Consider the following 18,266-nt stretch of genomic DNA (forward strand, 5'->3'; position numbering starts at 1 on the left):
TATATATATATATATATATATATATATATATATATATATATATATATACGTACATACAGTGAGGAAAATAAGTATTTGAACACCCTGCGACATTGCAAGGTCTCCTACTTAGAAATCATGGAGGGGTCTGAAATTTTCATCTTAGGTGCATGTCCACTTTGAGAGACATAATCCAAAAAATAAAAGATCGGAAATCACAATGTATGATTTTTTTAAAATTTTTTATTTGTGTGTTACTGCTGCAAATAAGTATTTGAATACCTGTGAAAATCAATGTTAATATTTGGTACAGTAGCCTTTGTTTGCAGTTACAAAGGTCAAATGTTTCCTGTAGTTTTCACCAGGTGTGCACACACTGCAGCAGGATTTTGGTCCATTCCTCCACATAGATCTTCTCTAGATCAGGTTTCTGGGCTGTCGCTGAGAAACATGGAGTTTGAGCTCCCTCCAAAGATTTTCTATAGGTTTTAGGTCTGGAGACTGGCTAGGGCACTCCAGAACCTTGATATGCTTCTTATGGAGCCACTCCTTGGTTCTCCTGGCTGTGTGCTTCGGGTCATTGTCATGTTGGAAGACCCAGCCATGATCCATCTTCAATGCTCTGAGGGAAGGAGGTTGTTGGATAAATTAAAATCTTATCATTTAAAACTGTTTTTAGACTTCTTACTAGTTGTTTAAACTCCAGTCGTGTGAATTGAAGAAAACCCCAAACAGCCAGAGTTTTGTTCTCAGCTTCATGTGCGTGTGCAGTAAGACCAAGACTGTGGGTTTTTAAACAACCACGATGTTATTCAGATCTGACCTCGCTACCCCGGCTATCCTGTAAGGTAATCAAACCATCTGTTAGTAATCTTGTGTGTCTACGCTGCGTCAGAGACATCTGTATCTGTTGATTTGTGCTTGTTTCCCACACCCTCCTTCTAAATAAAATACGAGCGTCCCAGTCGGACTTCTGCCTTTGACGTTTGGACAGGCCAAGAACTCCCACCTCTGCAGAGGGCCTTTTTTATAAGAAAACTTATGCTCTGTCTAGTGTGTGTGAATTATTTTAGGTGTTATCAGGAGAATAACCCTTTCAGAGGTTGTTCCCCATAATCTCACAATACATGGCCCCGGTCATCGTCTCCTTAATACAGAACAGTCATCCTGTCCCATGTGCAGAAAAACACCCCCAAAGCATGAAGCTTTCACCCCATGCTTCACAGTAGGGATGGTGTTTTTATGGTGGTCCTCATCATTCGTCGTCCTCCAAACACTGAGTGGAATTAAGACCAAAAAGTTCTACTTTGGTCTCATCTGACCACAGATCTTTCTCCCATGACTCCTCTGGATCATCCAAATGGTCATGGACAAACTTAAGACGGGCCTGGACGTGTGCTGATTTAAGCAGGGGAACCTTCCGTGCCATGCATGATTTTAAACTATGACGTCTTAGTGTATTACCCACAGTAACCTTGGAAACAGTGGTCCCAGCTCTCTTCAGGTCATGGACCAGCTCCTCCGTGTAGTTCTGGGCTGATTCCTCACCTTTCTTAGGATCATTGATACGCCACAAGGTGAGATCTTGCATGGAGCCCCAGTCCGAGGGAGATTGACAGTCGTGTTTAGCTACTTCCATTTTCTAATAATTGCTGCAACAGTTGATCTATTTTCACCAAGCTGCTTGTTAATTGCCCCGTAGCCGTTTCCAGCCTTGTGGAGGTCTACAATTTTGTCTCTGGTGTCTTTGGACAGCTCTTTGGTCTTAGCCATGTTAGTAGTTGGAGTCTTACTGATTGTGTGAAGTGGCCAGGTGTCTTTATGCAGCTAACGACCTCAAACAGGTGCTTCTAATTTACAATAAGAAGAGTAGTGGAGGTGGACTTTTTAGAGGTGGACTAACAGGTCTTTGAAGGCCAGAATTGTTGCTGATTGGCAAGTGTTCAAATACTTATTTGCAGCAGTAACACACAAATAAGTTGTTTTTTTATAAACATACATTGTGATTTACTGATTTTTTTTGTTTGGGATTATGTCTCTCACAGTGGACACGCACCTACAATGAAAATTTCAGACCTCTCCATGATTTCTAAGTGGGAGAACTTGCAAAGTCGCAGGTTGTTCAAATACTTATTTTCCTCCCTGTATATATATATATATATAATTATTTTTTAATCAGTAATGCAGTTAGTTCCAGCAAACTAACAAACAGCTATTTCCCCAGAGTTGTCTCCTTGTTGAACCCACACTTATATATAATATTATATATACTTATAAATAGCTCTAATGCGCTCGTTCTTTGCCTTGTACTTGTACACCTGTAATGACAATAAAGTTAATGTTAATTACCTTGTAATGTTTTGCAGAAGCCTGTTAACCCATTCATTCAATTCAGGTGTGTTAAAGCAGTTGTCCTCCAGTGCAAGAGATGGGGGTTGAATCCGCCAGCATTCACATGCCGAAGTGTCTCTGGGCAAGACACTGAACCCCTCATTGCCTCTGATGTGTGTCCCATGATTGTTTGAATGTGATAAAGCTCTGATTAGTCTCTTTAGAATGATTTGTTCAATTAGCTTTGTAGAGATCTAGTAGAGTGCTGTATGAATGGGTAAATGAGGACACAGATTGTGGTGTAAAGAGCTTTAAGTGTCTTGATAATATAGAAAGGTGCTATACAAATACAGTCCATTCACCATTTAAAGCAGATAAAACATCTAAAACATGAAGAATAGTGACCCTTAGGCCCTATTTACGCGGACACGATGGGGGGAAATGTAGGTTTTTTCGTAAACCCAAGCCGACCCTAACTATAGGATTTATCAAAAAGGAAAGTCTTAAGCCTAGTTTTAAAACTGGATAATGTGTCAGCTTCATGGACAGAGATTGGAAGTTGGTTCCACAAGAGAGGAGCCTGAGAACTGAAAGATCTGCCTCCCATTCTGTTTTTGTAAACTCTAGGAACCACAAGTAAACCTGCAGTTTGAGAGCAAAGTGCTCTGTTAGGAAAATATGGAACAATAAGATCTGTAATATAAGATGGAGCTAGGTTGTTGAGAGCTTTGTAGGTTAGAAGTAAGATTTTGAATTCTATTCTGGATTTGACAGGGAGCCAATGGAGAGAAACATTCCTTAGATAAAGAACTTTACTAATTGGCTTTTATGTATGTGAATGTTCCTGTAAAGTGTCCTGAGACAACTTTGTTGTGATTTGGCGCTATATAAATAAACTGAATTGAATTGCATGTTAATTAGAGGAAAAGATTTGCGTTGACACGGTTGGATTTTGTATTTACATGCATCCGGAGGATTCCCCCCTGCCCTCCCGAATCTGCTGTAGTTACCATGCCAGGTCATTAGATGGCGCTGTGAATTTTGTACCTTCACCTAATGCGCATGCGTGCTGTCTCAGCACGCTTCTTTCCTGTGAGCTAAAAAGCTCAGCTAACAATAACGTAACAACAAGTAAAAGCTGGATTCTGGCTGGATTTTGGATAAGAGTCGACAGATTTGACGCCAAGCGGGACCGCTTCATCTAACAGCTCCACACCGGTCGCTGAGTGGACCAGAACTGAGTCGACTATGTCGGACTTTACTCCGTGATCATCAGTAGCTGTTTTACAGCAGGTAAATCAAATGTTCTTAATAATGTTAGTTTGTGTTTACTTCGGTTACAAAACAACCAACTGAGTTTTTATTTTTCCTGAAAGAAGAAGGGGCTGTCCTTCCACCAGGCGGACCGGTTCTGAATGAGGCTCGGCCCAGATGAACTGCAGGAGGATGTCGAAGAGACAGATGTTGGATGAACTATTTATTTAAAATTCCCCTCAGTTCTTTTATTCAATCCATTCAATTTCAGTTAACGTGTTTTAATAGTGTGTTCAGTATAATTATCAGTGTTTGTGTGACATACAGTTTGTGGTGTTGAATAAATAAATAAAAATTAAACCTGATGTCTTCATTTTCAATTTTAGTGTTCACGCTACATGTTTAGCATCATTTTAAATTTAAATTACATAATGTCTAGAAAGCTTAATTTAGCTCAGAGCTTCATTATATCACTCACACTAACATAAATACTGTTTATTGTTATTAAACTGTTATTATTTAGCACATTTAGTATGTTATAGTCCAGCGTGACGTGTGCGCGTGCCACGTTCTATAAACAGCGACATTAGAACTGGATCAGATTGTGTCTCTTCCAACACAGATGTCGGTCACAGCACCTGGAATCTGACGTAGATTAACTACGAGATTAAAATATATTCCATCAATCGTAGTTCTGAAAGCAGTGTGTCCGCCGCCATGTTGATAGAAATATAGCGTCTGTCCACGTGTGCGTGTGCGCATGTGGTTTAACACAAAGCCTCAGCGGGAGATGTTTACATTATCATTGGGGGGTCAGTGAAAAACCTCCACTCTGGAATGTGGGTTGAGAAACCTCCGGATACAAAGAGGGGGGGCCACTGGTGTTGTGTAAATGATCAGCAGAACCGCAGAGAGAAAGCTGCGGATGCACTCAAAATACGCTCCGTGTAAACGGTCCCTTAAAGGACCAGGACTGGAAACCCCAGGTGTAGCATGGCCAAGCCCCAAAATAAATAATCAAAATTTTAGCTATAAACATCAATGCCCGTCTCCCCTTAAAAAAAAACCAACGTGTTTTTGCTCAAGATAACTCAGTCAGGACCATGTGTAAAACTTACCCTGGCTGTTAGTGTGCAGTCCCTGCCCATTAGTCTTGCTGTGGTTGTGTTTGGTTTCAACCTCAGCCTCTTCCAACTGGTCCAAAGCCATTTGCCTCCAGCAACGCAAAGACGCTTTGCCCACCCAGAAACCCTCATCACTGAAATACACAAACAAATCCTGATGCATGCTCAATAATCCAGGTAGAAAAATCTAAAAAAAAAAGTTGTCAAGTCCTCTGGATGGGTTAAAAATAAATAAATAAAAATTATTACACACACACAAAGTAAAATCTAAATATGATTTGATTAAAAAAAAGATCATAAACCATCATAAAACCTACACATCAGTTTAACAGCTAACTGGAGTATTTACCTGAGCAAACATTTGATTAGATTTGAAACTTCTTTGAAATCTTCACTGAGCTGGTTTTTCAGTCGCATCATTCTGCATCGCTGGCCAACACACTCATTGCAAAGAGTGGAGCCTGCACAAAAACACAAATGTTTTCAGCAAACTCCAAAACAGAAAACAGACCATTGTTCTCAGTGGATAAATGACTTGGTTTTTTTCATTATACCAATATTATTAGGCACAGAGCATGATATAAAATGTAAACGAATAAAAGAAAATGCTCCATTCAAACAAAAAAACCCTCCAAAGTTCATTTTAGATAAGGTTGTAACAATTCACAAAATCCATGGTTTACTTAGACACTTAACGGTTTAATTTAGTTCACCACAGTTTTTTTACGCCCCAAAAACACCCTTTTTGTGCAGTGACCAGCAGACTGAGAAAAATATTTTGACTACCACAAGACCCTGTTTACATGTGCACAATCATTGGAAATGTTAGACATTCCTAGACATTCCCATTCTATGTTCGTCTGTCTCTCCTTCCTGTCCTCTCAACCAGCTGGTCAAAGCAGATGGTCTCTTGTCCTGAGCTGGTTCTGCTGGAGGTTTCTTCCTGTTAAAGGGAGTTTTTCTTTCCACTGTCTCCACTCTGCTTGCTCAGGATGGGAGACTGCAACAAAGCCAAGACTCAACTTGTCTGCTGGATTCCTCAGATAGAGAACTTTACTAATTGGCTTTTATGTGAATGTTCCTGTAAAGTCCCTGAGACAACTTTGTTGTGATTTGGCGCTTTATTAATAAACTGAATTCAATTGAATCTTATGGGTTGGGGTGGGTGGGGGTCTTGGGTAGGGCTGAGTACCAAATGTTGGTAAATTTATGGTATCGACAAACTGCTTCGGTAGTAGTAAGTATCAAAATATGCCTCGTCTTTCGGTGCCAACTTTCGGTGATTGGCTGTAACATTACACGTGGTTTCAACCACATGTAATGTTACAGCCAATGCCAGTGCTGCAACTTGCAGCACAAAGGAAAAACCCATACGTGGTTACGCCCACAGACGGGATTCGCATGTTCTATGGCAAGCCATAATATCTGTATTTTGAACTAGTTGCATGTGTCGGCAACACAACTAACTTGATGAAGCGCCTGACTGTGCACGGAATCAATTTAAGACCAGAAAGTTGCTCTGTGTTTGACTGCAAGAAGAGCGGGCCGCAGCCATCCTCCTCTCAGCATTTAAGTCAGCCTTTGGGTGTTCCAGAGTAGAAGATGACATTTTTTCGGGAGTACCGCGGGTCACGTGATTCCGGCCAGAATTCGGCGGGACCGGAGTCAACCTCATTATAACTCACGTGACCGGGATGTGACCGGACAGAAAGATAACGGGAGCAGACAGGAGCGGGAACCGACCAATAACCAAAAATGAAAATGAAACAAACTCACACACAAAAAAAAACAAACCTGTGCATCTAATTTGTAGTTTTCTTTCAGTAAGCCATAACTTTAACACAAGTCAAAAGAACTACATTTCCCAGAAATCAAAACACCGTCGCTTTTCACCGAGAGGGTGGGACGAACAGCGAAGTCTCCAAAGAAACCGAATGGTTGAAATAATTTGCAATGCAAGATAAGAAGTAACTGTCTGTCTATTAAAGTCACAGAATGGGCAGGAAAGTGTCAAATAACCCATAACTTCACAAGAGTTGTGATGGTGCTGTGCTGATTTAAACTTTAGTCTCAGCTGCAGCTGCGGTGGGAGTCGGACTTTGTTTACCGTCAGTACATAAACAGACTCAAACAGCGCATTTTTCTCCACCTTGTCCGTTTTAATTTAAAAATTATGCTCTGCTTTGTTATGTGGGTTTTTAGGTTAAAATCTTCATTATCTGTTGCTGTTTGTAATGTAAAAAAACAACAACTGAACTCTACCTGGTTAAAGTGCACGCACTCTCCAGTAAAAATATTCCTATTTTTAAATTGTGACGTCCTGCTGGATACTGAAATCGAGGAAAATGTGAATAACCATCACTTTATTGTGTAAATAGTTACTGCCGGCTGTAACCGTGCCAGTACAACAACAAACTCGTTAGTGAAAGCATTCTCGGGTAAAAAATATCACAGTTTTTATATGAAAGACTGGTTGCATATACAAACCGGATTCCAAAAATTTGGGACACTAAACAAATTGTGAATAAAAACTGAATGCAATGATGTGGAGATGGCAAATGTCAATATTTTATTCGTAATATAACATAGATGACAGATCAAAAGTTTAATCTGAGTAAATGTAACATTTTAAAGGAAAAATATGTTGATTCAAAATTTCACAGTGTCAACAAATCCCAAAAAAGTTGGGACAAGTAGCAATAAGTGGCTGGAAAAAGGAAATTGAGCATATAACGAACTGCTGGAAGACCAATTAACACTAATTAGGTCAATTGACAACATGATTGGGTATAAAAAGAGCTTCTCAGAGTGTCAGTGTCTCTCAGAAGCCAAGATGGTAAGAGGATCACCAATTCCACCATTGTTGCACAGAAAGATAGTGCAGCAATACCAGAATGGTGTTACCCAGCGTAAAATAGCAAAGACTTTTAAGTTATCATCATCAACCGTGCATAACATCATCAAAAGATTCAGAGAATCTGGAACAATCGCTGTGCGTAAGGGTCAAGGCCGTAAAACTCTACTGGATGCTCGTGATCTCCGGGCCCTTAAACGTCACTGCACCTCAAACAGGAATGCCACTGTCAAGGAAATAACAGAATGGGCTCAGGAATACTTCCAGAAAGCATTGTCAGTGAACACAATCCACCGTGCCATCTGCCGTTGCCAGCTGAAACTCTACAGTGCAAAGAGGAAGCCATTTCTAAACAAGCTCCGCAAGCTCAGACGTTTGCACTGGGCCAGGGGTCATTTAAAATGGAGTGTGGTAAAATGGACGACTGTTCTGTGGTCAGATGAGTCACGATTTGAAGTTCTTTATGGAACACTGGGACGCCATGTCATCCGGACCAGAGAGGACAAGGATAGCCCAGGTTGTTATCAACGCTCCGTTCAGAAGCCTGCATCACTGATGGTATGGGGTTGCATGAGGGCTTGTGGCATGGGCAGCTTGCATGTCTGGAAAGGCACCATTAATGCAGAGAACTATGTTCAGGTTCTAGAACAACATATGCTCCCATCTAGACGTCATCTCTTTCAGGGAAGACCCTGCATTTTTCAACACGATAATGCCAGACCACATTCTGCAGCAATCACAACATCATGGCTACGTAGGAGAAGGATCCGGGTACTGAAATGGCCAGCCTGCAGTCCAGATCTTTCACCTATAGAGAATATTTGGCGCATCATAAAGAGGAAGGTGGGACAAAGAAGGCCCAAGACGATTGAACAGTTAGAGGACTGTATTAGACATGAATGGGAGAGCATTCCTATTTCTAAACTGGAGAAACTGGTCTCCTCTGTCCCCAGACGTCTGTTGAGTGTTGTAAGAAGAAGGGGGGATGCCACACAGTGGGAAAAATGGACTTGTCCCAACTTTTTTGGGATTTGTTGCTGCCATGAAATTTGGAAACAACAGATTTTTCCCTTAAAATGATACATTCTCTCAGTTTAAACTTTTGATCTGTGATTTGTGTTCTGTTCTGAATAAAATATTAGATGTTGGCACCTCCACATCATTGCATTCACTTTTTATTCACAATTTGTTTAGTGTCCCAACTTTTTTTGGAATCCGGTTAGTACATTATAATAACTGTTTTGGTTTTAGATTGAAGATATGATGTGTATGTTGTAGTGTTAAATTTTAGGCCAAGAATCGACTTTTCTCAGTTCATTTTTCACACCAGGGGCGAAACACTGAAGCATGGCACAAGAAGTAGCACTAAGCTTTTTGTTCATCTTTAATTTAATTTAGATTTTCTACCTAACACAGGAAGCTAATAGAGTCAGAGTCAGAGATTCTTTATTGTCATTCCACCTCATGTGGTACATGTGGTGGAGCGAAATTATGTACACAAGGTCCCAGTTACATCCAACAATAAAATATATAAGAAAAACAGTAATAACATCTAAGATATGAACTAAGAAAAACATCAACTAAATATACACTAAGCACTCATAACATAAAAACATTGAACATCAGCACAAACATGAACATGAGTCTGTGAGCAGATGTGCACGCATACCATACCATACCATACCATACCATACCAATTTATTTATATAGCACTTAAAACAGCAACAAGGCCAACCAAAGTGCTGTACAAAAGAACCAAACATGCACAGCAGACAGGAAAACATAAAATAGAAATACAGATACAAATAGCAGCAGAAGCTAACTAAAATGGCCAACAGTGTAGAGTACAGACCGGACCAAAACAAATCACACCGTGTTAAAGGCAAGCGAATAGAAGTGGGTCTTCAAGCGAGACTTAAAGACTGAGAGTGTGGGAGCCTGCCGGACACTCAGTGGCAACTCATTCCACAGTCGTGGACCTGCAACAGAGAAAGCCCTGTCACCTCTGAGCTTACGACGGGTTTCTGGGACTGAGAGAAGCATCTGGTCTGCTGACCTCAGAGAGCGCGGTGGGACATATGGCTGCAGAAGATCAGTGAGATAGGATGGGGCGGAACTGTTCAGTGATTTAAAAACATACATGAGAATTTTGAAATGGATCCGAAGGTGAATGGGTAGCCAGTGCAGGGAGGCCAAAACTGGCGTGATGTGCTCTCTATAGCCTGTACCAGTTAAAAATCGGGCTGCAGCATTTTGGACCAGTAGTAGACGAGCAATGGAGGACTGACTGATTCCAAACAGAAGTGAATTGCAGTAATAAAGCCTAGATGTTATGAAGGCGTGGATCACTGTCTCAAGGTTCTTTTTGGAGAGTATAGGCTTCAGCTTAGACAGCCGTCTCAGCTGAAAAAAACAGGATTTGACCATCATGTTTACGTGACTGTTGAGTTTTAAGGACGGGTCCATTATCACCCCCAGATTAGTCACCTTTTGTTTCTCTAGCGGGGCTAGAGAGAAAAGGTCAATGTCATGGTTCATGAGTGAGCCACTGGGATGGAACAGCATGACTTCAGACTTCTTCTCATTGAAGCTTAAGAAGTTTAAAGCCATCCAGTCCCAGATGTCAGCCAGGCAGTCAAGAAGAGGCTGAATAGAGCGTTTGCCTCTGTGCCTCAGGGGGAAGTAAATTTGGCAATCATCGGCGTAGAAATGAAAGGGTATGTCGTGTTTGCGGAAGATAGCACCTAGTGGCAGCAGGTATAAAGAAAAGAGAAGGGGACCGAGGATGGACCCCTGCGGTACCCCCCACTGGAGCGCTGTCGATGCCGAACTAAAATCTTTGATATTGACACAGAAGGTTCTGTCAGATAGGTAGGACCCAAACCATTTAAGGGCTGACCCTGTGATGCCCACCCACTGCTCCAGTCTAGAAATGAGGATATTGTGGTCGATGGTGTCAAAAGCAGATGTAAGGTCCAATAGGACAAGCAGCACAGAATCACCTGCGTCTGTGGATATGAAAATGTCATTAAAAACCTTCAGTAGAGCAGTTTCAGTGCTATGGAGAGATTTGAAGCCAGATTGGAAAAACTCAAGGATAGCGTGATCCCCCAAAAACTGTTTCAACTGAGACTCCACAATTTTTTCCAGTAGTTTAGAGGTGAATGGGAGTCTGGAGACAGGCCGGAAGTTGGACATGACTGAGGGGTCAAGGTTAGGTTTTTTCAGGAGGGGCTGGACAGCAGCATGTTGTTGGATTTAATATTCTATAGTTTTATAATTTCTATCAAGCACTCAAATGTCATGTCACATAAAGGGTGTGCTTGCTAATTCTAACTAGTTGACCTTTAAATATAATCTCATAGTAGCTAAAGATAATTTTACAAGTTCACATTTGATAAATTACAAGCAATCAAATCAGGCCAGAGAGCAGACTGAGTAACATAAATAAAGTAGAACACAGCTCTTTAATTTAGACAATATAGTTTGACTAAGCAAAATCAAATTAAGAGTATAACCATGATCCAAATAAAGACACGAACATAAGTTAGATAATATAATTATTCCTAGAAATAAAAAACTATTTCAAATCAGTGTTATCACTAAGGTATCACGTTAAACAAACAGTGTTAACAGTTTAAACGCAGACACAGAAACTAAGATGATTCTGCCTTAAAAACAATCACCAGGCCTCCAACAGATATTGAATTAACACCCAGGAGGTAGGTAATAATTAATAGTTATTAATTATTACGTATAAACAATTTAGACACGAATCATTTTATATCCCTAAAGTATAATAGCAAGTTAAACTTTAAACAAAAGCCGATTTCGGTGTACCAAAACTTATCTGAAATATAGACGTCAACGTCCTTGAGGGGGCGGGCTAAGTCGTAACCATAGCGACAGAAGCTGAACCAATCAGGAAGCTAGCCTTCTCAAACGAGGATAAAAGGCCGGAAATGACGCACGCCCAGCGAGCATTTTCCGGGAGGCGCACACGAGGCGGTTCGTTCTTAATGCTCCATTTATATGCATATATCTTATTAATGTAATTGTTTGTCTCTGAATATCTGTAACCCATGTTGTGTCAAATAAATCTTTTATACGAAGGGCGACGCCTCCGCCGTTTTGAACACGACGTGGTATTCTATCCACAACAAATGGTGACACCCGACGTGCGGCGAGGTGACGCGGCCTACACTGAATTGGATCGAGGTGGCTTGCGGTGCACACAGAGAGAGGAACTGGGCCCATTACTTTCAGGTAAGCTGGTTAACTGTTTGGACCTTGAGGTCCGGAGTTTCTGGCTTTTCGGCTGTAAACTAAATTAAAACTAAATTCAACTTCCTCTGTTCGTGTGCATGCGGCCATCTCCGGAAAATAAAGATGGTTTTATTTAAGATAACTCTCGGTGATTCGTGTTAATTCTGACGGGGTGGGTTACGATATTCAGACGGTTTTAGCGCCGAACGCTTACTTAGACGTTTTTAGGTAGTTTTCACAAGTTTGTGGACTTGTGCCGGTGGACGGCGAGAGGCCTGCCGGAAGTCACGTGGGTGACAACGTTTTCTCTTAAAATTCAGCGGGATTGGCCACCAAAACTTTGATCTGACGAGATTAAGGTCCCAAGCGTCTCACAAACGTCTTGGGGGGCTGAGGGACGGGACTCCTCTGGCCAGTGTTGACTGCCGCCTAAATTGGACCCCATTATTAGTTTAGCTTTGAGAGAAAACGAGTGAAATAGCATAGTGTGTTTGCCAAATTTCCGGTGGTCTGGGAGATCACCGTAGTGTATATTTAGAATAAGTTCATTGTGTGCCGTGCTTTGCGGATTTTGACAGACACTCTGTCTGTGTGTGTGTGGTAAAGCACTCGTGTGGGGGAGGGGAGCGTTTCTTTGTTCCACACACGAGGTGAAGGTTTACGCGTGTTTTGTTTTGTCTTCGTTTCTGCGTCAGAGGTGTCTCGTGTGATCGGTGCTTCCGTATCCTAACCGGAAGGGGGCGCTGTTGTGAGGCAAGGACAGGTCTGGCCGCTGGGTCGTTCCGTACCAGACTTGTGTTTGTTTTATTGCGGCCAGGAGTGAATGACAATAACATATTTGAATGCCTGGGTGTGTGAATGTTGTTATCAGGTGTGGAACTCATGAATGTGGTACAGGTGAAGCCTGTGGAACATCTATAGGATCATATCGGAGGCAAATTGCATGACTTATAGGGAGTATCAAAATGAAAAGGAGGTAATCAGTTTGAGATCAGGGGGCCACTAGCACAAACAAGCGGAAATAAGCTTTATGTACCAAAATTAAGGGGGTAGAGATTGATTTTTAATGATTTAGGCTGTACAAGTTGGATTAATTTAAAAATATAGCTGATTGGCGTGTCACAGCTAAATGGTATCTGATATAGGAACAGGGATAGCTGAAGATCTTTCAAATATTTGCTGATAGCCGTCTGAGGCCAGACAGAAACGGAGATAGGAGCAGACACAAGGTTAAACGAAACAATTTTCTGTATGATAGGAAGGAAGCAGTGAACTCTGAAACAGAGGATGGTTTGAATCTCAAGGAAAGAGGGGACATCACGTGTACGAGCTGTAATTAACCAGGAGATGGAGTCAGAGTGAGTCAGCTGGAGAAGGTTGAATCATCTTGGAGTCAGATTAGACGGTAGAGGGTTGAGATGTCAAAGCGAACGAGTGGAAGAGAAATATTGTAGGGGTGGTCTTGGTGCTACTGAACAAATTAGATTAACTTTCTTCTTGGAATTGACAATAAACTCAGGTTTTAACTTCAACTGCAAAACAACAGAATAAAATAAGTAATAGACAAAATCCTTGACACTTGTAAAATATAGAATTTTATTCTGGTCAAAGAACATCTTACCGGACTCAAATTGAAAAACTTAGTTTAAATTAATCAGCCTTAAAAAGGTAAAGGCAAAGCCCAAAGGAGCTGTTTCCTTCTAAGAGCTGCAGGGACTAGGTTATTTATGGGACGACAACAATTCTAGTGGGTAAACGCCATGACTTTAACTTTATTATTTGAGACTTCACACAGGTCCTGGGAGTGCAAAAGGACAACAGAGGTGTACATGGTGAGTTTAAGAAGTTGTACTTTGTGAACAAAGGGCATGTACACGTTTTTGTGCAGTGATAATGGACTCTGTGATGTCTTGAAGGGTATACTTAGTCTTAATTGATTTGTATTAAAAGTATTTTGTTTGTGATACAGTGGGAAAGCATAGTTATGAGAAGAGATGATTTGCAGATTGGTTATATAACAATAAGTGATTACATATTAACATGCTGCCTAAATTTACAAGGTCTGGAATGATAATGTGGCCCTGGGAGTGGACTTCACTGTCAGATGATGTGTCAACACACACTCTACAAGATGGAGGACATTGTTTGGAGGGGAATATTTTATGCAGTAGGCATAAAGAATTGGCTTGTGCAGTGTTTAATGAAAGCTTTCACTCTTGTGTAATTGAGCGGTTAAAACATCTATTGTACAATCCAGGACACCAGAATGACTCCGTTGGGGTAAACGCTGTGGTTCCAGAGTAAAACTTGCTAACGAACGATTAATGTGGATAACAGATGAATGTTGGATCTGATTTTAATAATTTGATTATTTTTTTTCTTCTCTGCAGCTGGAGATGACAGAACTTTGGAGTGGGAAGATGAGTCTGATTAGGCCCACAAAACATAAAAGGTAGCATTTAACTGCATACAGCATCCATCTGAGTTTTGATCAGGACTCTCGAGTGCCGGGGGCCGGAACGGATACAAATGTGTTCAGGTGGGCGCTGACGTTGGGTCTGTGAAACTGACCAATAGGACGGTTCAAATAAGTTGTCAGTCGAACACAACTGACACAGTAACAAAGAACTTTTCAGCCAAGTAACGTGACTTTTCAAAGATCTAACAGTCCAAGAGCGAACTGAACTAACTGTCCAGAGGGGGTCCTAGAGTTTGTCCACAGTGAGAACATCCAGTCAAGTCTTGCTGTATGCTGAGATATGAACTGCTGTACAAAGCTGAACTGGTCTCCAGACAGACCGAGACGAGTCTGGGGACTGAAAGGCTGAAAGAAGAACTGGTGGTCACTCTGTTCAAGGTCACTAACATCAACTGCAGCCTGACGGATGTGTCAACCCCACATTTGGTCTGTGATGGTCATCTAAGCACTTTGGGGTCGTGATCAAAAACTGCAGCTGGCTTTGATAATAATCACTCACATAGACTCATTTTAAAACAGGTGACACAACATGACAGACGTACTGATGTGGGAGTGCTAGACGATTCACCTGCTCCAACTGCTCTGAGATGAAAATTGTTTTATTACCTCAAATGCTCCACACCTCTGAGCAAAATATTGATTTTAACTTTCCGTTTATACAGGTCAGGAAGTCTCATTCAAGAGGAACCTGAGACATGATTTGGATGAAGTTCACTAATGTTTTCTAAAATAACACTGAATGATTGTCTTTGCCTTGACGGAGCACATGTGGGGGGTCTGGTTTGATACAAGAGAAGAAATTTATTTAATTAACTTTTTGCTAATTTGTAGGAGAGCTTGGGTTGTAGTTGGGTAATTGTTTGCAAAACCTGGGGTGAATAACAGTAGTGGGAAGTTTAAAACTACACCATATTTTTAGTTCTGTAACTAATGCTCAATCTGGGTGTTAGTGGAGTGCAGACGATTATACTTCAGATTTGAAACAATGCCGTTTCAAAAAGGGGGGAGGTGTGTAGGCGGCTCTGAGCAGGGAACAGTTCATACAAGGATTAGATCATTACAAACTATACAAAAATAACTTCTTCTGAGGCGATTAAAAGATCATATCAGGTAGGGTAATCACATTGACATTGGGAAATGAATAAATCAGAAACCTCCATAACGACATTGCACTTGTATATATGTATATCAGTTTAACAAAAGTATATTTTTCTCTTTGTTGTAATGTGTACAGATTCCAGAAAGGGGGACGCCCCTAGCCTGAGATGGATTTGAGCAAAGGTTAAAGGGAAACGGGGTGGTTTGATAATTTTAAACACAACTGACTTGACTGGACTGGACTGGACTTATAGTTTCATTGGGCTAATAAAAGGTTTCATGAACAAAGGATTTTAACCATTTTTTCCTCGTTCTCTTTCTCTTTTATTTTTTTTCTTTCTCTCTTTTTCTTCCTTGCTATTTCTTCCCTTCTCTAGCACAGACAGGTACCTGGATGGAAGATTAAATACTTTTTTCTCTCACAGTGTTGTATGTCAGTTGGTTAAACTTTTAAGTTTATATTGTATTTTGATTGATGCTGTTGGCGCAAGCGATTTAATGAAGTTACTTCCACAGACTCCAGGAGGAGGGGGGCCGGCGTGGGGGATTGTTATTATTGTTATTGTTGTTGTATTGTGTATGTTTTATTTTAATTGTAAGTAGACCGGTTGACGACAAAGGCTTGTAAGGGTGACGGATGGGATGAGAACACACAGGTATACCTGGAGAAGTCCAGTATGTAACACAATTCAGCTTCAAGTGTACAGATGCATGTAAGAATAGCATTTTATTTTAGTTTTACTAATTCTGTTTTAGGATAACATTTCAGTGTAAGAATACACCTATCAGTAGCAATAATACCCATCAGGGTGTCCAATAATTCAGAAATAGGTTTTATTCACTACAGAAGTAACCACAGTCAGTTTTTCCAGGCCCAAAGGCCATGCAGGGTGTTTAACAATTCGCGAGCTTTGGTGTCCAGCTTTTCTCATCAGGAGGGAGGAACTCTGACCGAGGAGACAAGCTCACATCAGACTGAGTCCTGCTGAAAAGAGGGACAGGACAAGACCCCACCAGGTGGTGGACAGAACATCACATGCCATCGGTCCCCAGAAGGAGAGTGGCACCTGTACGACCCCACCAGCAGGGCACCCCTGCAGAGGAGAGGAATCGATCGCTGGACCAGATGCAGGGTGATCTGAAGACAGCTCCTCACTACACCTGGAGGAGGTGACAGGACCCTCGTGGGAGCTCATTCTTTGCCCCTTTGTTCTGGTTGGAAAAAGGCAGTAGCAAACATCGGAGAAGGAGTCTCCGCTCTGCCTGAAGTCGGTCGGGTGGATCGGGTAAGGACGGAAGATTACCAGCCCTGACCGTGAAGAACAGAAGACGCGTCAAACTGATTTTAGTTTTGTCCCAATACACACACGTCATTTAGAATGTTTAATCAAACTGATAAGGTTCTGAGGACTTTACATGAAGATAACTCCGCGGGCCGAATCCCGCCGAGCACCAAAGGACCCTTGTGGACGAACAAGGGTGCCCACCGCAAGCTCAAGAACCGAAGACCTGCTAGATAGAAATGTTTAAATTGAGGGTGTTGGCTTTTCCTGTTTAATATGTGTGTTTTGTCTTACCTTTCAGTCATTCTGAAAAACAACCAGAGAAGGGTCGTGGATTCAATTGGTAACTTAACTATTCATTTAACTTGACTATAAACTTAACTTGACTATTAACTTAAATATTCAGTTAACTTAAATATTCAAATATTTTACTCAATTCAATTGGGCATTTAATCATTCTAAAATACCACGAGGTATTTTAAAGGTGGTTAAAAACAGAGTTTCACTTATTTATCTTTCTCTAGGAGGGGTGTTGCCGCTTTTTTGTATTTTTATAAAGGTTTATGTGTGTGGTACTTTTCACAGGTGTTGGATGAGGGGTCTGGTCCAGGACCCCTGGGGAGTGCAGTAAGTTTGCGTCACGTCCATATTGATAAATAAATCCATAAAGAGGGTGAACTCCCATGAATATGGGAGTTCAAAAGAGGGAATGTTGGATTTAATATTCTATAGTTTTATAATTTCTATCAAGCACTCAAATGTCATGTCACATAAAGGGTGTGCTTGCTAATTCTAACTAGTTGACCTTTAAATATAATCTCATAGTAGCTAAAGATAATTTTACAAGTTCACATTTGATAAATTACAAGCAATCAAATCAGGCCAGAGAGCAGACTGATTAACATAAATAAAGCTAGAACAGCTCTTTAATTTAGACTATAGGTTGACTAAGTAAAATCAAATTAAGAGTATAACCATGATCCAAATAAAAACACGAACATAAGTTAGATAATATAATTATTCCTAGAAATAAAAAACTATTTCAAATCAGTGTTATCACTAAGGTATCACGTTAAACAAACAGTGTTAACAGTTTAAACGCAGACACAGAAACTAAGATGATTCTGCCTTAAAAACAATCACCAGGCCTCCAACAGATATTGAATTAACACCCAGGAGGTAGGTAATAATTAATAGTTATTAATTATTACGTATAAACAATTTAGACACGAATCATTTTATATCCCTAAAGTATAATAGCAAGTTAAACTTTAAACAAAAGCCGATTTCGGTGTACCAAAACTTATCTGAAATATAGAAGTCAACGTCCTTGAGGGGGCGGGCTAAGTCGTAACCATAGCGACAGAAGCTGAACCAATCAGGAAGCTAGCCTTCTCAAACGAGGATAAAAGGCCGGAAATGACGCACGCCCAGCGAGCATTTTCCGGGAGGCGCACACGAGGCGGTTCGTTCTTAATGCTCCATTTATATGCATATATCTTATTAATGTAATTGTTTGTCTCTGAATATCTGTAACCCATGTTGTGTCAAATAAATCTTTTATACGAAGGGCGACGCCTCCGCCGTTTTGAACACGA

At 40.9% G+C, this 18,266-nt stretch overlaps 1 protein-coding gene across 1 annotated transcript in view; it reads right to left on the minus strand.

Annotated features, from left to right (window-relative positions):
- Positions 1 to 18,266, minus strand: part of usp48 (ubiquitin specific peptidase 48) — a gene marked incomplete at its 5' end in the record, with an annotated part of 242,914 nt that overhangs the window by 117,510 nt on the left and 107,138 nt on the right. Inside the window, 2 exon segments of the mRNA XM_037678534.1 lie at positions 4,683 to 4,822; positions 5,038 to 5,149. Coding sequence (XP_037534462.1) covers positions 4,683 to 4,822; positions 5,038 to 5,149 — 252 coding nt within the window.

This window comes from Nematolebias whitei, chromosome 7 (genome assembly GCF_014905685.2).
Source record: "Nematolebias whitei isolate Nwh7 chromosome 7, NemWhi1, whole genome shotgun sequence".
Classification (NCBI taxonomy): Eukaryota; Metazoa; Chordata; class Actinopteri; order Cyprinodontiformes; family Rivulidae; genus Nematolebias; species Nematolebias whitei.